This window comes from Mauremys reevesii, linkage group 1 (genome assembly GCF_016161935.1).
Source record: "Mauremys reevesii isolate NIE-2019 linkage group 1, ASM1616193v1, whole genome shotgun sequence".
Lineage (NCBI taxonomy): Eukaryota > Metazoa > Chordata > Testudines > Geoemydidae > Mauremys > Mauremys reevesii.
Window position 1 is genome coordinate 352,885,404 of NC_052623.1, and position 22,552 is coordinate 352,907,955.

General features: G+C 42.6%; 1 protein-coding gene across 4 annotated transcripts in view; it reads left to right on the forward strand.

Annotated features, from left to right (window-relative positions):
- The window catches only part of EXOC4 (exocyst complex component 4), a 584,936-nt gene that overhangs the window by 402,599 nt on the left and 159,785 nt on the right, over positions 1-22,552 (forward strand). For all 4 annotated transcript variants that reach the window (XM_039519698.1, XM_039519696.1, XM_039519697.1 and 1 more), the window contains exon 11: positions 18,438-18,657. In XM_039519698.1, coding sequence (XP_039375632.1) covers positions 18,438-18,657 — 220 coding nt within the window. The remainder of the gene's footprint in view (positions 1-18,437; positions 18,658-22,552) is intronic.

Consider the following 22,552-nt stretch of genomic DNA (forward strand, 5'->3'; position numbering starts at 1 on the left):
GATGGTTACGATGACAATATTTTATACCAGGGAAATACATGACTATATTCCATATAAAGAATGACAGCTCTACTATTCTCTGAGTATTAACCTCCACACACTCGCTTCTTCGAACTCTGCTTCACCTAGCACAGTTTGAATTTGGGCTGAGATATATTGTGCCATATAGAAATGCAAAATATGTACATGGTACTTTAAAGACCACAATAATATGCATAGCACTTGGGGAGTGATTTACATTTCCAAAGCACAGTCAGACAGCAAGCTGAATTCACCCCGGTGTACTCCAGCCTTTACAGCTGTTAGCCATAGCTGCACATGGCCCTTGGCAGTGGACAGTCTAACTGGGGAGGATGGATTTTCAGAAAGCTGCCACAATCTTACAGCAGCCAGTGTACCCCCAAGAGAGGGTGGCACTGGCTGGGGATGGGGAGTAGCTGGGAATGCATTGCTTCAGCACATCCCCTGTGCATCCTCAGCTAGTGTGGTTCCTGTAGAGCCGCAAGCATCCGCAAAAGTTGCCCCTCCCTAGGGAAACCCCAAAAGGGAAATAATGATGGAGACAGTGCCTGCCAACCCCTGGAGGAGAATCCCCCTCAACTCACTGTGTCACAAGGGGCCACACTGGCAAAGAGAGGTGCAGTGCATACTTCCCTGCACCGTCAGGAATGAATTCATCCCAGGAACTAATGAGCTGAGAATAAAGCATTCCCCGATGGATTTGGTTGCATTACATTCTCCTGCATTGAAGGTGTGCGTGGAGGCGATTCTCTGGGTCCCTAAATCCTTGGTGACTGTCGTAGAATATTCCAAAGTCAGCAGTGTTCAAATATCAGCCCCTGAGACTGTGCTAGCAGTGGCATCTTATGAGATGTGATGTTTATAAAGCCAAGTGATACTTGAGTGCATTGTGTGTATCTGTGCAAACTAAGGTAATTAGATGGGTAATGAAACCTCATACTTCAGGACATGAGCTGAACGTGTGCCAGCGATAAGAGAGAATTTTCCCCAAGGCGATAAAATCATCTTACGTTTATACCGTGCCTTGCATCCTGAGGCCTTCTCGTGAGCTTTCCCAGTCTAACAAATTATAGACCCTGTACGGATGAATCTACCCACAGCTGGAAAGCAGCTGCCTCTGGGGTGGAACTCAGCACTTGTTCAGCAACACACGCACGCAATAGTTTGAGAGCAGGAAGTGGAGAAAGATAGTGAACGTGATTGAAACTGCAAGGGGGAATTGAAGTAGGCAGATTGTAGTTCTTGAAGTTTGGAACTGGCTAAGACATGAGGGCAAACTTCCTTGTGAGAAGAGACTTCCTTAATGACCTAACCCTCAGTTATATTAACTCATCTGAAACTCCATGCCTCCTGCAGCACTGCATGATTGGTTCATGGGTCATTATCATGGGAGTCCTCTTTCCTCTCAAGCATCAGTTACAGTATTAACTTCTGCTAGAGGCTGAATGTGATGAACAATGTTTTGATCTGGGGCAGCTCTGATACTGTAATGGATCTGTTTTTCCTCCTGTGTTTTTCAGAATCTGTTAAAAGAAAATTACCTTGATTAATCTTCCTTCTTATAATAAAATGAGCTCACTGGGCCTTGTCTCAACACTTAAAGGAGTGACTATAGAAATAATTCTAAAATCTATTGGTTTTGCACATAACTCCTAGGGCATATGGTAAACATTGCACCGTTTTTCCCTTGTGTTCGGTTCCTTAGATGAGGCACATGCTTGTGAATAGCTGCAGTCTGGAGCACAGCTGATCGCCTTCGAGCACTTTATTTTCACCTTAAAGAGCAATATCGCTTGGCCCCATTGAACTGAGTTTCTCTGTCGGCCTAATAATGAATCTGATTAGGCTGAAATAGTACGTGGCTGAACATAGGCTGGCTTGATTTGTACTGTGGATCGCACACATACATTGTGTTTACATCACCTGGCATTTGTCTGTAGCACCCCTTCTTTGTGTTCCTAACCACATGAAACAGCCGTGACTCAGTAGTGCCCAGCAAGAGAGCACACATGGCTACATTTACAGCCAGATCCTGTGAGGTGCTGAGCGCCTCTTGGGCAGTGTTGGTATCTGAACTCAGTGGGAGTTGCAGGTGCTCAGCCGCTGGCAGGATCAGATGAGGAAAGTGTAAGAGGAGCCCAGTTCTTTCCATTTGTGCTTCTTGCTGTTCTGTTGTCATGATATCTTAGGCAGTGGTGGTATTTTATTAGTAATGATCATTTGTTTTGAGGATGAATTGCTTTTTTGCACCCTTCTCCTCTTCATGTGCCCTGTACTTCATGTAGGAAAAGGAAGGTGACTTCAGGCAGTAAAGAATTTTGGCCACTACTCACTTGGGCAAGATTTTATCTGGTCAGATTGCCCATTAAAACCCAGGTTGGTAGTGACTGAAATTCATCACTTTCCACATCCTTTGCAAAATTAGTTGGTGATCTCAGCCTGGTTCCTTGTGGTCAGCTGTCCACATCGCAGAAACATCACCCCTATTTTTGACACTAGTTGTGACCCCGTTTGCAGCAGACACCAAGAACTTAATTACCAATGTGGACTGAACTGCGCTCTACCCATTGGATGAAGTCTCTCTGGGTCAGGACTGAGGCATATTTGCATTGGCAAGGCTCACCTGTCTGATACATACTGTACTTTTTTGTGGCAATAAAGAAACTCCGTTCTCCAGAGCTGTCAAAATGAAACCTTTCTTCTGAATTCACTTTGCGGCGTAATAGACAGTCATTACAATTGGCTGATAAATGACAATAAACCCCCAAAGGAAAGTATACTGGCTTCATAAAAACTTATTTAATTTCCATAATTTTGGCGTGGCTCTAAGCTTATCTCTCCTCTTCTCTGTAGATGGATAGAATAGGCAGAGATAGGCATGCTGCAGAATATAGATGCTTCTTAATCAGGAAGGGATGGAATAGTTTAGGAAAGATGGTACTGCAGTTAATGACCGTGTTTTCTCCCCAAACCAAGAGTTTAAAAGCATAATCCTCATTAAAGAGCTGTAAAGTTGCCTGCTTAGAGTGGCTTAGCACACTGATGCTTACTTCCTTTAGTGCATTTTAGTGCAATGACTAGGGTGACCAGACAAGAAATGTGAACAATCGGGATGGGGGTGGGGGTAATAGGAGCGTATATAAGAAAAAGACCCCAAAATCGGGGCTGTCTCTATAAAATCAGGACATCTGGTCACCCTAGCAATGACCCCTCTGTTTTCTGCAACTATGAGGCTGAGTTTTGCTGCCCTCTGGGCATTATTATTCATAATGAGAGGACAGAGAGCTTCTAGATCCCTTTCAAGCTACCAGTTGTTATCCTTGGTGATGAGGAGAGCCTAAGAGGCGCTCAAATCACTCCAGCATTGACTCTGTCGCTCTGACTCTTTCCCCGCTGAGCGAAAGGTCCTGGGTTCTGTTCCGTTCTTGGCTTTGTCAATGTGTGTCTCTGTGACCATGGACAAGTCACTGAGGACCTCATTTTTAGACATGCTGTGAGCTGTAGCCCATGAAAGCTTATGCTGAAATAAATGTGTTAGTCTCTAAGGTGCCACAAGTACTCTGAAACCTGTTGTACCTGTGTATCTCATTGACTTTACCGAGCAGCTGGATGTTTAGCACCTCTGAAAATCAGATCTGATGACTGTGTGCCTCAGTTTCCCTATCTTTAAAAGGGGAGTTGTCATGTTTCCTTCCCAAAGTAATAGGCTTGCTCCGCCCAGCAGCAGAATTTCATCAGTCACAAACTTGATCCCCCGCCGCACAAACAGCTTCCCTGTAAACCAAGATTAATCAGATCCAGATTTGCACTGTGTACATTGAAACAATTTGGGTCTTCCTTCCACATCACTTACAAACAAAGTTGCTTTTTTTTATCTGAGTTCCCTGTAAAAGGGTTCTGCTCGGTTTATAATTCCTTTCTGTGCATTTCCTTGCTTATTAGTGGAACATTCCCTGAGTCACCCATCGTACACTTGATGAAGCTTCTGTCCCCTGCATGGCGACACAGTGCAATAGTTAATCTCAGTCACACAAGTCAAACATGGCCATTCTCCTTCCCTCCCCCCCCACCCATGTACTTGAGGAAACTACACTTTTGCAGGTAGGGGAGGTGGGATTATAGCCCTGTGCAAAGGCAGAAGGATGGCTCATTGATTAGGGCACTAGCTGGGAAATTGGGAGACACTGATTTGCCACAGACTTGTTGTGTGACCAGGGACAAGCCCTTAATCTATTTGTGCCTTAGTTCCACATCTGTAAAATGGGGATATTATTTCAGGGCTGTTGGGAGGATAACGACATTAAAATATAATTATCTAGGTGCCATTGGATGGCTGGATGCATAGATTGGTCTCTGAGGCATCCACTGACGGAGCCTTAGGTTATTTTCCTTTGTATCAGCCCTTTTATTTGCCCTGGTGAGTTTTCGGACTAAAAATGCCTGATATAATTGATTGGCTGCACCCTGGTTATGCGCACTAGAGGCTAATAAATCAGTTGGATGATAATGAAAGATCGTGCCATCTGTCTGCTTATTTAATGGAGTGTCAGCAACATACCAAATAGGAAGTAATTGGATTGACAGACATAAAGCCAGTTATTAGTCTGTTGTTATCTGATTGGAAAAAGCATGCGGCGGAGCACAGAACTGTAGCAAAGCTAATCTGATGATGTCTGTTGTTGCAGGCGTGAAGTCTGCCACGCCAAATTCACAGGCTTTGAAACCCCCAGCCGAATGGAGTTTTTTCTGCATTTCCATCCTCTTTAAATTCATCTTTGCATTCTTATTACAAATCATTATAATGCAATCTAATAAAACACAGTTTGCATAAAGATGGTGCCCATTTATAAAGCTGTCACCACAGCCACTCTATTAATAGAGCCATTTTAAAGATTTATAGTCAGCATATGCTACTTTTTACAGGAGTCCATACTGAGGAGTTGTGGGATTTCAACATGCAAGAATGTGCCACCAGATCAGATTTAAAAATAATACTAATAATAATTAATTTTTAAAAGCTACTCTGTTCAGAAAGTAGCATGAAATATTGATCTGTTATGCATTCTAGATACGCTCATCAACAAACCTCATTTAATAAGGCATTCAAGGGGGGAAAAGAGGATTTACCATTCAGTGGGAAACAGTTACATTAACGTAAAGTGAAGGTTGCTTGGTGGTATGTCGTACACTTGCAGAATGTTGAGAGCAACACTCTAACTTCTGAAATCCAGCAAACGCGCAGTTAAGGTTGTCTATTCAGCCTTAACTTTGTCCTCTTGCAGCAGTGCCCCAATATGCTTTGTTAACTTACACACATGCCTTTACTTGGCCAACCTCACTGTCACTGAAATGTACAAGCTCTTCACCTCCTTTTACAGCCATCGCTCTCTCCCATGGGATTCATCATCTTTAGGCACCTAAATATCTTTACAAATCTGGTCTCCAAAGTGTTTTACACACACCATTTAATTAAGCATCACAACACCTCTGTAGATCAGCCGTGGATTAGTATAGATTGATTTTCAAGCTTGCTTAAATTGTAAGCTCTTTGAAGTAGGGGCTGCCTGCATTTTGTGTGTATTTTCTGCCTTTTACAGTGCCAGATATATTGCTGATTAGTGGAAAAATATTCTACCCATTTTATAGGCAGGAAAACTGAAGCATTGTCCCTAATCACGTAGCAAGTCAGCAGCAGAACTGGCAATAGGACTCAAGAGGCCTGACCCACAGCTCCCTGCTCTGACTGTCAAACTATGCTCACAGCCATTGCATCCGCCTTAGGTTCTTGTAAATAAACATACTGCAGAGCCTCTTTTGGGCATGGTTAGTACATTCATCTTTTGCTTCTGCAGTCTTGGGTTTAAATTGTACCTAGATCAGTAGTAGGTAACTTAGTTCAGCCATCTCTTTGGATAATCACCAACATCACAAAACCACAGTGAAACCTAGGGCTGTTTGGCACAGCGGGCGGGCTTTGCTCAAGTGCAGACTAGGATTGGAATAGTTCGGAGAGCTGCAGGTCAGGGTTTGTGGTGCCTTGGCAGAGAGAGGTGGAAGCTTAGACTGGAAAATGAGTTGCAGTGGGGTGTGATGCAGTGCAGCATTGCTATCTAGTGCAGGGGGAAGGTTGCCCCATGTGTGCTTGCTCTGCACCTTGCTTCAGCTCTGTGGCTCCTCAAAGTGCATAAAAACAAAAAGTCTTTCATTAGCTACTCCATTATCATAGAGAACATACAGATAATCAAAGTGAGGCACCAGGTTAAAGGCTGAATGTATTGCTCTGAATGTTCATATTATCTTGCCCTGCATTATAGCTCTCTGCTCTCCCCATTAGCCAAGCATTGTACTTGCTGAAACAAAATCAGAGAAGCAGAGTGCTGTGCATTTTTCAGAAAGCTCTTTTACCTTGATGTGAGTAATAATAATAATTATACTCTGCTTTTCTACAGCGCCTTCTCTCTCAGGAGCTCACAGCACTTTGCAAACATTACTTAAGCCTCACAACAGCACTGCAAAGGCAGTAAATATCATTAATGCCATTTTACTGAAGGGGAAACTGAAGCTCACCTGGAAGAAGTGACTCCTTCCAGATCTCCCAGGGAGTTGTTGGTAGATGTAGGATCTGATCAGCAAGTCTCCTGATACCCAGCCCTATGTTCTAGCTAATGTTCCAGGGAACCTTTCACCTGCTTATTAAAAACACCAGAAGGAACAATGCATATAGGGAATCAAGGTACATTTCTGAGAGTAAATGTTATGTGCCCAGAATCCAGATACTATATTGTTCATAGCACAATTTGTTGTATAGGGGGAGTTTAAAATATAAATGGCACCAGTTACAGAAGCCGCCATATAAAAATCTTTTACATTGATGGAGCATATTTCATTCCAAAAGCTCCCGGACTGCACTGTATATTATATATGAAAGGTATACTATGTACTGCAATGTAGCCAGCACTGCGTGGAGAGTAATAAATAGACTGCATGCTTCACAGCGGTGGGAAAAGAAGAAATTTTGTCCAAGAGCAAGACCCCATTCTTATAGAATGTGGCACAGTATAGTCAGAGTCCACAAGGTGCCGAGAGGACCTGGCTTTTAAGGCCTAGTGTGAAAGATGCCAAACCACCCCCTTTCTCCCTGCCAGTAAACTGCATGGAACAATTTATACTTGGAAGGATGAAGTGCTTAGAAGGATGAATCGAAGGGAACATTTATGTGGGGGGAGCAGCATGGTGCATTGGTTTCATATCTCATACTGCGCTAAATGTACCAGAGCCAGAATTTTCTCTTCAGACTGAAGTGCTATAAGGGAAAAGGCCTCTCTGTGTGTGTATGTAGATTTATCTGATGAGATGTACTGCATGATGGATAAATAAGTGCCTCAAAAGGCCCAGCTCCCTTCGCTATCTTTATGAAGCAGGAGCTCAGAAGAGAATAAAGATGCTGAATGCTGGGTGAATTTGTGGAGAATTGGGCAGTCTTCTCCTTCCAATGCAAATTTCTTAAAATATGCTCCACTGGGATGATTTTAAACTTGATGCTGGGAGCTGTATCATAATTCACTGGTGTCCCTGGGTCGTCTTTGCCAGTAAATAAGTACGCTGGTCGTCATGAATAATCAAAAAGCCCAGCACCAGTGAATTAGAGCAATATTGTCAGTCATTTCTGAATAGTCACCCAGAGAGGCATCACAGTGGCAGTGTGACATGGAAAGAGAGGAACAAGGAGCGCCAGCATCAGCAAGTTAAGTTGTCCAGCTGGCAGTGAATCCTACATGGTGGAGAGTAAATGCAAAGCAGGCTGTGTACATCCACAACCCAGCACTTGTGGCCAATGGCATCGTGAATTGCTTTGGTAATTACTTGCAAATACAGCCATTTCTCATTGTGGGTGCATCTGCACTATAGAATTAACTCAAGTGATCCAACTTGGAGTTACCTCCCTCATATTTCATTAGTATGTTGCTGAAGATTATAAAATCACATCTCTAAAAAATCGTTGCATAGATTTTTAGATGCACAATCAGAGTATTCCTCTTTAGCCTTAAATGCTTGGATCTTCAGACATAGAGAGTTTTTTAAATAAATCCTTCAAAAGAGCACCCTTATCTAAAATACACATGCGAGCCCGGGCTGCCGTTGGACATAGGGGCACCAGTTTAATAATACTGCATAGGGCCCCATAAATCCTAAAGATGGCCCTGCTGGTTTATTACAGATTTATGGCTAAACAGTTCAGCGTTGGCCAGTCAACTGTTAGTTCTGTCGGGGTGGATGTTTACCAGGCAATTGTTGCTTTGATTCTTCCACCAGGGGTGGGGAGAAGTAACGTGGTAATAGTATCTAGAGATAGAAATGGAATAAAGTTAGACTTTGGATGCTATAAACTTCACAGGACTATATCCCACTCTCAGATACACTAGTGGGAATAGGGAAGAACTCCTGTGAAGCCAGTTGCTTTACATGGTTATAACTGGGATCAGAATCTGACACAGATGACCCTGGAGTTTCTCTCAAATTTCTATTGCTAGTATCTGAATAATAGAAATCAGAGACAGAAAAGAAGTGCCAGTTAGGTCATTTAAATCCATTCTTCTGCCAATGTTCTCCATGATATATTTCCCAATGCTTTGTGACATTTATATCCTTTTCACAGCTTTCCTTACACAATAATGGTTTTCGGTTCTTCTGTCTTGCTGCTATTGAAACAAAGCTGACTTCCTTATGGAGGGTCGGAAAACTGCTTCAATTTACCACCTTAGGAGGAATCACCTCTGAATATCATCAGTTAAGTTCTGGCAGCTGCCAAACAACTCAGAGATATGCAGCAGCTTCCCAAAGCGTGCTCGTGCCCTCACAAGGTATTAGAGGATAGATAATGTGTGATCTGAGCGGTAGTCAAATAACCTTTCAAAAAACTTTTTATCAGGCTGGATCTTGCTAATGTTTGCAATACGTTAATTACACTGTGCAGGCTTTGTTGTGGAAATCATTACTTCTGTAATGAGATCCACCTCCAACATGATTAAAATAAAAGGAGACGGAGAGAGGCTTTGGAGCAATGCATCTAAACTACTGCTCAGCTGAATCAGAGCAGAAAGATATTTTCACTTATGCCTAAGCTTGTTAATGAAGATTTCCTGTGTTCGGAGACTGCTGAGATCCAGACCAGGTGGACCAAAAACTAACGTCTACAATAGCAGAGCCCTGCTTTTTAGTGGGGTCTTTCCTCTCCTGGATGCACATGCCTACTTCCTATTAAAGTTAATGGGACTGGCTTGATTGCATAGAGATGAGAATTAGGCCCTCTGGATTAACACTGGAAATGGACTTTGTTGTAATGCAGAACTACTGTTAAAATGAGCTAGCCAAGTAATGAGGAGGGTAATAATAGATGCCTGTTCCACATCATTTCCCCTCTCCTATGTATTGACAATGTTTAATTCAGGGCTCAATGGGAAAGACTCTCATTGACTTCAGTGGGAGTCGGCGTGAGGTCCTTATATTGTAAGCTCCTAGGAGCGGAGACCTTTTTTTGTGTCAGTAAAGTGAAACTCATGCCTGTGGCTCTGTAGAAATAACTGGGAGGAGCCAGCTGAACCTGTTTACTGTTGCGTTTTACAGATATACTGTGGTTTTGAGAGTATAACTCATGCTTACATAGTGTGACTCTCTGTACCTCTCTAGTGGCTAGTCCACATATAGACATTTATGAATCTGCGACAGCCTTTGAACTATGGAACATGAGGTCTTTAGCTTAGGCAGTAAATGCTCATTCTTTTTACATCCAGAGTTCCTAGGTCCAAGGAGCCCTGGCTAATCATCCTATGCTCCAACCATTAACAACACTCCCCACTTTGATTCAATGTAAGAAACAGCATTCTATCACAGTGGTACTTCAACTGATCTAGAAACTTGTGATCTGCAGGAATTAGCTAGTTACTAAACAGTAGCTGCTTCAGCACAATTTACTTGTAAAATACACCTTTTATTCTGTGTACTCACATGGCCTCCATCAACAATAATATCTGAGTACCTCACAACCCTTAACAAATTTATCCTCACAGTACCCCTGTGCAGATAGGAAGTCTTATTACCCCCGTTTTACAGATGGTAAACAGAGGCAGAGAGTGAAACAACTTGCCCAAGAGTCACACAGGGAGTCTGTGAGAGAACAAGCAATGGAACCCAAACCGCCTGGATCCTACTGCCTTAGTCACAAGACCATCAACCTTCTTCCCTTATCCTGCTATAGGGACAAATCTTGAAGTCTTTACTCATCCAAAAAGCTTGTTGAAGTCAGAGACAGTTTTTCCTGAGTAGGGACTTCTGATTTGATAGATTTTCAGGCGGGAAGGGACCGTTATGGTAATCTATTGCCTAAAATACCCTACAGAATTCAGCCCCATCATTGAACATTCATTGAACATAAGTTTCAGTTCCAACTGGTACCGCAATGTATTACAGGGGCAAGTGCTGTATATAAGCCTCTCCCACACTTCTCTATCAGGTATGTTGCAGTCTTGACTGGCAAACTCTATTTTCCCAGCACTGAGCAGAGATTAGCCACCCAGCCAAAATGTGCAGTGCTTTTGTGATATGGGCAGAAGCTGGTGACCTCAACCAGGATTGAAGACAGGTCTCTGCACTCTCTACTACTTTAGACCACAGATGAGCTAACTTACATTAAATTGAGACCTAGTTACTTCGATGACAGATGCCTAAGATTTAGTGGTCTCCCCTTAAAACTTGCCAGTTTTCTTTCCTGTTACCTCAACATTTTGCCACATTGCCTGGGTACCGGCAATCCTTCAGATACTGACATCAACTTAAGTATTTATCTGCGAGGAAGCTGGTGAGCTTTTAAATTCAACCACCATGGACGGATCTCAATAAGGAGTTGTGCCTACACCTTCCGTTAGCTTGTGCTCTGTCACCTTGGTGGGAGCTTGGGCTTCCATTTCCTATATACTGTTCCCTTCAAACAGTCTTTTCGTGTAGACAGCTGGTTTATCTTTCATATGGTTAAGGTATTGATCATTAGCACCTTCCTCAGAGATATATCAATTCAATGGTAACTGATAATACTCTAACCAAAATAATTCCCAATGGTCTAGTTTTTCTGTGGAAATACTGTGCATTCCATCATTTTTGTATCTACTCAACTGATGGGTCTTCAATGGCAAATGATCACAATGGTGGATGTTTTATATTTATTGTACTATGTACATATGTAATGATCAGAATCACTTGACACTTCAAGAGTCTCAATAGGATTTCACTTCAAGAGCAAAGAAAGGAAAGAGGATGAAATGGAATGAGGATTTTGTTGAGAATTGGGATCTATTCCAATGAAATTGTTTTGTCAACCAACTTGGTACATGAAATAGCTAGTTAGGGGGATGGAAAAAAGCAAGCCAATGATTTCATTGTAAGCAGAGTATGTTATAAGCAGCTCCGTAGTACCAGTTTCATGGGAGGTTGTTTAATCACTTCTCTCCCCATGCCATACTCTCATAGCTGCAGTCAGTAGGGACATTTGATGTGAATCCCCCTAGTTATAAAGGAGAAGAGGGTATCTGGCAGGATGTTCTCTGTGTGGGTTCTAGGATTTATTAAGTATCTGAAGGGTGTGATCACCAAGGAGGAAGAGAAAATTGTGTAAGGTGACACATGGGCATAACGGGGTGAAATGAAGAGAAGGAAATTTAGGTTTAATATCACAAAAAACTTCCCAACAGTGAGATCTATCAAGCTTTGGAATATTTTATCAAGGGAAGTGATGAAAACATCCACCACTTGGGATATTAAAATGTAGACAAGACAAAGTATTCAACAGTATAACAAAGGGAACAGTTCTGCACCAGCAAGGGGATTGACTGCATTACCCAGTTTGTTTTAATCATCTCTTATTTCTGTTTTTAGGATTAAACTTCAAAATAACTCCTTATTTTGTTATTAGATATATATGTACACAGGGCGACAGGGAAGTAGTTTAAGTGTCGACCTGTGAAGTAGAAATGAAAATACAGAAAATTAGGGATGCAGAAATTCTACCAGCTCATCTAGTCCATCCACTATGCTGTTGTAAGATTGGTCCCTAGGGAATGTTTTCCAATGCATTGTACAGTCTCTTTCTGAATAGTATGAAGCTTCCATCACTTCCTGGGGGTGCCTATTTCACAGTCTCATAGACTTCACAGTTTATTAATTCCTCCTGCTAATCAATCTAAAATTACCTTAAAGGCTGAAAAATGATTTTGGAAAAGCCATTCACAATGAAAAGCTTTTCAAACACCCCTCTTCTGCTGTGCTGCATACAGTGAATTGAGCTGATTTGTGTGTGTCCTGCCAATTGTTCTGTCTATTTGTCTACCCTTAGATTGTGATCTTCTCCTAGCTGATGCTGTCCCTTCTTGAATGTATGAAAAGCACCTACCACATCATGGGAACTACATTATTATTATTTATTATAATAATACAAAATAGTCTACCATGAAATAAACATGAAATGATTCTGGAGTAGTGGAGTGCGGATTAGCTAGTATATAATAGGCAGGTTTTTCAAAAGCACCTAAGTAACTTACGAGTACAAATCCCGTTGAATTTCAGTGGGACTTGTGCTCCTAAACGATTTAGGTGCTTTTGAAAATCCAACCCAGTTTATTTTGGGGGCACTTTCGGGTAATAGCTTCATTAGTTAAATCAGGATAGGCTTAACTGAAGTTGCTGGTGTTACTGGAATTCAATGAGGCATTTTCTGTATTTTTAATGACATTTCTTTTTATTAGCGGTTTAATAACAAAAGGAATAAACACCTAAACGTGGGACGAATGATGATATACGTTTCTGAATCAATCTTTTTTTAAACATATACAGCATAGGTAAGGCAGCCATCAAAGTTGGGAGTTAGAATGACTTAAATATTCTGAAATGATGTGCTTTTTTAAAAAATCCAAACGACTGTCATTTGCAAAAAGGCACTTCATTTTACCTAAAGTGCTTTTCTGTCTACAGGGAACAGTTAATTGTAGTCACAAATCACCTCAAATGCTTTCATAGAGAGAGAAAACAAGTTAAATTTGTATATCACTTTGCAAGTGCAGGTTGTGAATTGGATATGAGATGCAGATTTCCATTTTTTCCTCATCTTTTCAGGATCTCCATCCCATGCAGACATTTCACAAAAATGTATATCTGATCAGCTGAATCCTGCTTAGCTTCATTAGGATTTTGGACAATTACCCTGGAGTATATGCAATGACCATGGTCCAGGATCTCATGATGTGCTTGGTTTGCATTTTTATATGGAGAAAGCTTTGGAGCATTTTACAGAAGGAAGAATGCAGTTATGTTAAATAAGTGTAATTACCAAGTGGTAGGGGAATTTTCTTGATGCGCCATATGACTTATTCTCACCCATCGAGAGAATGCACCCCACAGTGCGTTAACCTTTATGGGTTTTTCTTCAATTTTCATGTGCCAGTGAGAGATGGTTTTAAATGAGGCTCGTGATACTGTTTCTTGAATCCCTTGAAAATTGCATCTGAAGGGTTCTTTTTCTAGTAAAACAATCTAAGCAGACCATTTGAATCAAAGCTCTTCCTCTGAGGCTTCATCCCTTCTTTATGGTCCTGTTTGGCAGCAAGGTGTATCTAAAATCTCACTCTTTGGAGAATAAAACGAAAATAGTAGCAGTTGAAATGATCATTGAGCCATTTTCACCATCGTGATGATTTCGTATGGGTTTTTTTTATTTGGATTTATGGAAAGGCATCTGATTCCAGAGGCCCATTGGCACACGGTCATGTGTGCAGCACACACTCAGCTGTGCCTCATTTGAGGGTTTTAATCCAGAGTCAAAAGTTTTCAATTATTTAATTTTTAAACCATTTTATATTGGTGAGTTTTTCACTCAAAATGACATTTTTTTAATCCTATTCTGTGGGTGGGATGACTGAGGGGGTGAGCTGAGTGAGGAGTATTTTGGAAGGTATTCTTGTGGAGATATTTATTTAATGATGATGGTCACTCAGTCAAATGTTTCATGTCTGTTGGAAAGATCAGAAAGTGCCTAGGCTTCAGATAGGTATTTGTCATAAATTGAAAGAAATAATAGTCTATATACGTGCCTGTCTATAAAATATTATGGGTCAGGCTGGGAGCTGAGTAGGACTTTCCCTGAAATTGCAGCTCTGGGCTGCTTCAAGCTGTTCAGGTCCAGCCATCTGAACTGAGCTCTCAATGGGACCTGCCCCTGCTGGGCCCAGGTCTATGGGGGAAGAAGCTGCCTAAGCCAAATGGAGAAGGGTCAGAAGGAAGAATGGGACGGGGGGACAGGGAGTGTGGGCGAACAGGTGACTGGTGGCCAGGTTGCTGGTTAGGGTTGCCAACCCTGCCTCGCCTCTTCCCCCAAGGCCCCGCCCCCATCGCTCTTCTTCCCTTCTCCCCCCATCGCTCGTTGCATTTCCACTCTCCCCCCTCCCCTCTACCCAAGTCAGGAGGGACTCACCTGCGGAGCCAGGACTGGGAGCTGTAACCAGACTTTGAGTGAAAAACCTCCCCGCCCGCAGTAACCAGACTTTGGATGTCTGGTCAGGTGCCCTTTTCGGCCAGACTTTCCTGTTGAAAACTGGTCACCTGGCCACCCTCTTGCTGTGGGATAGACAGATCAATTAAGGACATGGGTGAGGAGGAATAGGGATTGGCTGGGCATGGAGATGGAGGATAAGCTGCTGGGGAGCTGGCAGGAACAGGGAGTAGGTGGGCAAGGAGATTGGGACTGGGTATGGATGGAGACTGGGTCAGGGAGTCCAGAAGAATGAGACGGAGGATTTGTTGGGCAAGGAGTCTGAGATCCGGGGTTGTTTAGGTGAGGAGAATGGGGTTGGGACAAGCCATGGTGTGAAAGTGACAAGACTGGGACACAAAGATAGATTGGTGGGAATGGGGTAGAAGAGGTCACAATTGGAGGGAGTGGGCAGACGAGTCTGTACCCATTAGATCACATGCCCCTCTAGAGCCTGGAAGGGAACCCAAGGATCCTGAGTCTCATCATTCTTCTGCTGTTAGCAACTATGTGTAAAATGAACTGGAAAAGTGCCCCATCCCTCGCTAATGCTGATCCACATAGAGGATGACAACCAAATAATGCTGTCTGTTATTCCATTAACTCAAGTGGCAGAGCTTGGTGTGATGGATCTCAAGGTTTCAACCCTGCTGTTGAGTACACAGTCTTGATTCATTCCCAGAGCAGGTCCATCCCGTTCACTGAAGGTGGGAGGAAACCTGTGGAAAAAAATTGTATGTGATCATGTAATTGAAGACTGTATCATAATGCATACTTGCAAGGGGGACGAACTAATGTTGTAAAAATAACCCTAATACTGGCATTTCCTCCCTTTGAGTGCCGACTCTGCAACCTTAATAGTGTTCTTTTAATATAGGGGGTTTTGTGTGTAATATATTTTCCATAAGATCAGTTTTTTAGTGAGATCATAAATAGTGAGGGCAGGGGAAAATCGCTTATAGCATCCACCCACACGGCTTAGCTGTTCTCTTTGAGATGACATCCTTATTAGGTTTTTACTCAATCTTTTTTCATGCAAAATCCCCACTTACTTTAATGGAGTCTTTTGAACCAGTGAAAATTTCAGTGTTTCACCGTCATTACCATGATCATTTAATCCTACTGTTCTTGAATATTTGCAGCGATGGTTCCTCGACCATATCCCTCGGTCATCCATTCCACTGCGTATTTGCTTTCGCTCTTAATAACTTTTCCCTAATATTTAGCTTGAATTTTCTTTCCTTAGCTTTAGACCATTGTTCTTGGAAGCTTTGCTGAGCAGTCTTAAGTGTCACACTCCCTAAATCATCTCTGCCTATCAGCATTCACATGCACTGTGATTACTTTATGGTTCGCGTCAAGTAAAATACAAATCCCTTAAAGCACTGCGGACACGCTTCCGGTCCTTACTGAATGATAATGAGCCACTGTCGCCCTGTCTGTGCCAAGAAATTACATAATATTAGAAAACCTGGTTACCTAACCTGGTGTAGTTTCCTGATGTAGACAAGGTCTATGGTGATTGAAGTGGGAGCCTTAGGAGAGTTTTGGGATAGAAATGAAGGCACAGGGCTGGGAGCTAAGAATTCTGTATCTAATCCTGGGTCTTCTGATACCAACTCTTCCTGTGGCCTTCAGCAAGTCATTTACACCCCAATCCTATGGACAGTTATGCACATGCTCAAACTGTGACCATGTGAGTAGTCCCTTTGACCTCGGTGGCAGTATTCATCAGCTTAAAGCTTAGCGTGTGCGTATGCATTTGTGGAACTAGGCACTCTGCCTTGCTTTCCTTATCTGTAAAACAAGGATACTACCAGGGGCATTGGGAAGGTTAATTCTTATTTCTAAAATTACGTTCCAGATCAGAAATGCTCTGTAAGAAGCCCTGTATAAGGAAGGGTATCCATATAAAGAATGATATGAACATTGCAAATAGATATGGGAACAAACATAAAAGCACAGTAAGTCACAGCTTAATCATGACAAGCATCCCCTTGAAGACATCAGGAAATGTCAGGCCACAGAAGTTGGTGACATTGGGTGTGTTATTTCAGAGATAGGCCTCTCCTGCCTCTCTCCTGCTTCATGACTCTGCAGTTTCCCTGGTGGATAACTTGATTCGCTTTATCGATCTGTGCAAACAAGGGAGTAAACTGCCTTCCTTTGTGTTTCTCTCCATGTGCTTTTTGCTGGGGGAAGTCCCACTGCAGCTCTGACAGTTGAGTGAATTTTCAAAGTTATTGGACTGAATGGCTCCCCATGCGAATGCTGCCTCACCCCATATGTGTCATTTTAGACTGATGAAGTCAGCAGAGTGTAAGCATTAGGGAACAAATGGTTTATATCTGAAAGAAATCATGCTGCTGAAATTGACAGGGGACACTCTATCAATCCTGCTAAGAGAAGTTACCTCATCTAGAGAACTACGTGTGGAAGTAGAAAATATCGACAATTAAGAAAATCATATTGATCTGTTCGGGGGGGCATAGTAACTGCTAAGACATCGCTGATAAATGCCGGAAATGTCAGAAATGCCTCTGTTCAAAAAATCCTTCCCATGGAGAGGAGGGATGGCCCAGTGGTTAAGAGACTGACTTGGGAGACTTAGGTTCAAATCCCGGCTTCACCACAGGCTTCCTTTGGCCTGTCATTTAGTCTCTGCATGCCTCAATTCCCGCCCCCCACCCCAAAAAAACCCAAACAAACAAAAACCAGAGTTAGTAGCACTGCCCTGCATCACCAGGGTGTGGTGGTGAGCGTAAATACATTAAAGTCTGCAAGGTGCTCAAATACTGCCATAATGGGAGCCATACAAGTACTATAGATTGATAAATCAATTAATTGTGACTTCTCTTATCGTCCTCATCACTTCAAGAAATAAAGGAAAAAAATGACTCACTTCGGTCATTTTGGATGTAAACCAAAGAAACCATCTTTGCCTTGAGGGTGTCACTTTATTGATGTGAGAGGAGGTAGTTCCTGGAAAAAGCAGCTGTCCTGGCCAAGCAAATTATGTCAGTGAAATAAGGATGTGTTGATGGAGAAGATGCTGAAATTTTTGAGGAGGGTGGGACATTAAGTGGGGGGCGATATTTGGAAAAAGGCAACATGCCTTCTGCATGCATATAAGTGAATGTGATCCAATCACTTCTCCTGGAATAATAAAATAGTACATAGCACATATACAGCGTTTGTCTTCCAGGGATCAGTCAGTGCATGAGGAGACACACTGTGGCCAAGTGGATAGAGCACTGCACTGGAACGCAGGAGATGGTTCTATACCTGGTTCTCAGTCTGGCTGGGCGACTTTGGGCATGGCATGTCACCTCTCTGTGTCTCGCTTACCCTGTCTGTAAAAATGGGGATAATGATACTAAACTCCTTTGTAAAGTGCTTTGAGATCTGCTGATGAAAAGAGCCCTTTAAGAGTGATGGGTGGTTGTTGTTCGAAATAAAGTGGAATATCATTTTACAGAAAGGGAAACTGAGTCATGGGTAGGTAAAATGATTTGCCCAAGTTCACATACAGGTCAGAATTTTCAAAAGTGACTAATGATTTTTGGGTGCCTCCATTTTAAGTGGATTCTCAGCCCTTTCTGAAGATCAGGACTCTTTAAGGAATCTCAAATTGGGTACAGTCAAGGGCATAGCTGGGGATAAACTCAGGAGTCCTGCCTGTGTCCAGTGCACCCTGTTAGAACTCCATTGCCTCTGAATCTTACAACTCTTCCCCGCCAGCTCCCATGATTGACCTTGTGTTCTCCCACTAGCTGTGTGCATGGGACGTGTAGGTCCTGGTAATTGTATTGTGTGGCTAAGTGTGATTTCCCTTTTTATATTTTAGATTTATTCAGGAGATTGAGCATGCCTTGGGCCTTGGCCCAACCAAACAATGTCCGCTCCGGGAGTTCCTCACCATATACATTAAGAACATCTTCCTTAATCAAGTCCTAGCAGAGATCAACAAAGAGATAGAAGGTGTCACCAAGGCATCCGACCCCCTGAAGATATTGGCCAATGCGGACACCATGAAGATGCTAGGAGTGCAACGGCCTCTTCTGCAGGTACGCAAGCTGAGCGACTCGCCAGCGTTTTTCTGTTGTCACGTGCCTGTGGCTGTATTGGCAGCAGAAGCAGTGCGCAACTTTTTTAGAGAGATGTTTTACATGCGTTCCGATATGGGTCCCCTTAATTTGGTGGCTTTTACCCATTTACTGTTTTGTACTCCCTGACTTTTGCATTGGTGTGTGGAGGGAGGAGGCCGACAAACACGAAACAGTCTCTCCCTCGTCCTTAGCTCTTTTTCTCAGGGACTAGTACTCGTCGCACCTGGCTCTGATTTGAATGAATTCCTTACCTCCCCTTCGTTCTGAAACCAGCTTTCACTCCTGTGTTGCTCCCCTTGCATTTTTCCTACTGTCCCCAACACCCACCCAGCAAGTTACACGTATGTTTTGCCTGTGCAGAAGGGTAAATCACACGGCCAACCCTGCAGCTAATGGCATCTCTGCATCTCACCCATTATAGTGCACTAATCTGGTGGTAGGGCTTATTCTTCTTCCTGGGCCTTAGCGTGGCACTTTCACAAGGAGTCCAGATGATGTAATCATCCAATAAACAACAGTAAATCCATCATGAAGTATTGTTACCAGCTTTCTTAAAATGTTTGCTATAAGGGTTTTTTTTTTTAAATACAGTATTATCTTATGTCTGACATTTGGAAACTGGGGATGCTTGCAAATCTTAGAACATTTCAAGCTGACTAAACAGTATTTTGTTATTAAGAAATTTGGCTTAAAGGTTACAATATTTAAATGGGACATGCTTCATTGGAACAGTTCTTTATCAGTCTCATGAGGACTAGTAGGGATTGTAATAAACCTATTTCTTCTCCTTACTTGGGTGATAACGAAATACTATGGAGGCCCACTGAGAGGACTGGTGTGGTGACTAGTGCACAGGACTGGGAGGTCAGAACCGTGAGTTCTAACCCTGGCTCTGATATTGACTCTTCTCATGGCTTTTTTCAAGTAATTTAACCTATCTGCCTCACTTATCCCATCTATAAAATGGACACATTATTACTAGTCCACATGACCATAGGTGCTGGAACTACGGGTGCGGCGGATGCTGCCGCACTCCCTGGCTTGAAGTGGTTTCCATTATATACAAGGTATACAGTTTGGTTCGATGGCTCTCAGCATCCCCACTGTACAATTGTTCCAGCACCCCTGCACATGACAGTGGTATTTTGAGGATTGATTAACAATTTAAATGTTTTATGAAGATCAAAAGTGCTGTCCAAGTGCCTGCAGAGTATGTATCACTGTCATGTATTTGCAACTTGCATTTTGGTTTAGAAAAGATTAATTGTGAAAACAGTCTGTAGCAGTCTGTATTTCATGTTTTGTTGTTCATACTAATGATCTTCAAGACAAAAATCACCAGTCCATTGATCCAAGTACAATGGATTTCAGTTGCTGTTTCTCCAGCAAGTTTAGAATATATTTTAAACTATCACAAACAAATGAAAGGCATGCATCCGACGAAGTGGGTATTCACCCACGAAAGCTCATGCTCCAAAACGTCTGTTAGTCTATAAGGTGCCACAAGACTCTTTGCTGCTTTTACAGATCCAGCCTAACACAGCTACCCCTCTGATAAATGAAAGCTAGAGTCAGAGGAAAGATGTTTGAAAGTGCCTAGAAGGATTTAGGAGTGCAAGTATTTCTCAGCCACCAGTCTGTGAACCGGCGCTAGTCCACGGCAGCCTCCTTGCCAGTCCACAAGATTTCCCTGACACAATTTAGGAAGGCAGCAAGCCGGTCCCTGGTTGAAAAAGGTTCAGAAATATTGCCTTAGCTGCTTTGGAGACTCTTCTCCTCACAGTAAAATATTTTGGGGCAGCACCACACCTTCAAACTACTAGGTTTTTAACATGGATTTCTCCTCCCTGCAATGTGAATCTTTTACAGTCACCTGCCAGCCTCCATTTGCAAGACCAGGGGACCTAATACATTGTCAATAACATGTCCCTCATATATGATGTCACAAAATAGCATTGTTCCAGCCGAAGAGCAGCCGTGATTGTTAAATGAGCATATGGAAAATAACGGGGAGCGGGGGCACCTGTGGAGTAGCTTTTTACCTCTGGACTTCTGAGTTCAGATCCTTTACATGAGCTGAAGATAACTCATCCTAGCTTTGGAATAGCAGAAATGTTACAGATCAGAACTGAGGTGTAATAACAGGACTGCAGTAGCAGGCAAGCTGCAAGGCAGGATCATGAAACATAAACAGTTGTGTGAAGAACCTTCCATTAGACTAGTAGGGGTTTTTATAGATCAGAACTAGAAAGCTGATGCAGAGCGATCTGGGTCACTTGGGAAGCTGGGCACAGGCAAACAATATGGGTCTTAATATGGCTAAATGTAAATGTATCCAATTCATTCGCAAATTTAACACCATTAATTTGGGCTTGAGTAGGGACTGGGAGTGGCTGGCTCACTACAAAAGCAATCTTCCCTCTCTTGGTATTGACACTTCCTCATCAATTCTTGGCAGTGGACCACATCCACCCTGACTAAATTGGCCTTGTCAACACTGGTTCTCTACTTGTAAGGTAACTCCCTCCTCTTCATGTGCCAGTATATTTATACCTGTATCTGTAATTTTCACTCCATGCATCTGAAGAAGTGGGTTTTTACCTATGAAAGCTTATGCCCAAACAAATCTGTTAGTCTTTAAGGTGCTACCGGACTCCTCATTGTTTTTGTGGATACAGACTAACATGGCTACTCCCTGATACTTAATATATACATAGAAGAACAAAGAACATCGACCAGACTTGCAGGATATGAGAATCTATCCAGGGAAGCAGCGACGTGGAAAAAGATTTGGGAGTCATGGTGGATAATCATTTAAACATGAGCTCCTACCGCAATGCTGTGGCCAAAAGGGCTAATGTGATCCTTGGATGTATAAACAGGGAATCTCGAGTAGGAGATTTCCCTCTGTATTTGACACGGGTGCAACCACGGCTGGAACACTGTATCCAGTGCAGGTGTGCAGAATTCAAGAAGGATGTTAATAAATTGGAGAGGGCTCTGAGAAGAGCCATGAGAATGATTAAAGGATTAGAAAACCTGCCTGATAGTGATACACTCAAGGAGCTAAGTATCAGAGGGGGAGCCGTGTTAGTCTGGATCTGTAAAAGCAGCAGAGAGTCCTGTGGCACCTTATAGACTAACAGACATTTTGGAGCATGAGCTTTCGTGGGTGAATACCCACTTCGTCGGATGCATGCAACTCAAGGAGCTGAATCTATTCAGTTTAACACAGAGAAGGCTAAGAGGTGACTTTATTATAGTCTGTAAGTACCTACATGGGGATCATATGTTTAGTAACGGGTTCTTCAATCTAGGAGAGAAAAGTATCGTATGATCCAGTGGCTGAAAGTTGGTGTTAGACAAATTTAGACTGGAAATAAGTACATTTTTAGCATTCAGCGTAATGAACCATTGGAACAATTTACCAAGTGTTGTGGTGGATTCTCCAACAGAGACAATTTTAAAATCAAGATTGGATTTTGTTCCCAAAGATCTGCTCTAGGAATGATTCTGGGGAAGTTCTATAGCTTGTATTATGCAGGTCAGACTAGATGATCACAATGGTCCCTTCTGGCCTTGGAAACTTGGAATCCATGAAAAGCATTGGCAGAGCTGGATTGGCCAGAGTGTGGTATAGTTCAAGAGTGAGGTGTGTCTGCACTGGTGGAAGTTTTGCATGATACTTACTCATCTCATGGCTGTCTCCAGTACGAGTAGTTCCTCACTTTCACAAGTTCCAAATGAAAGAGGAAATAGACATGGTCGGTTGTGGGCAGTAAAATCCTTTGAGACTTGACTTTCAGTAGGTAGTGGAAAATCACATTTCAAGCCTGGTCTTCTGGCTTCCAGG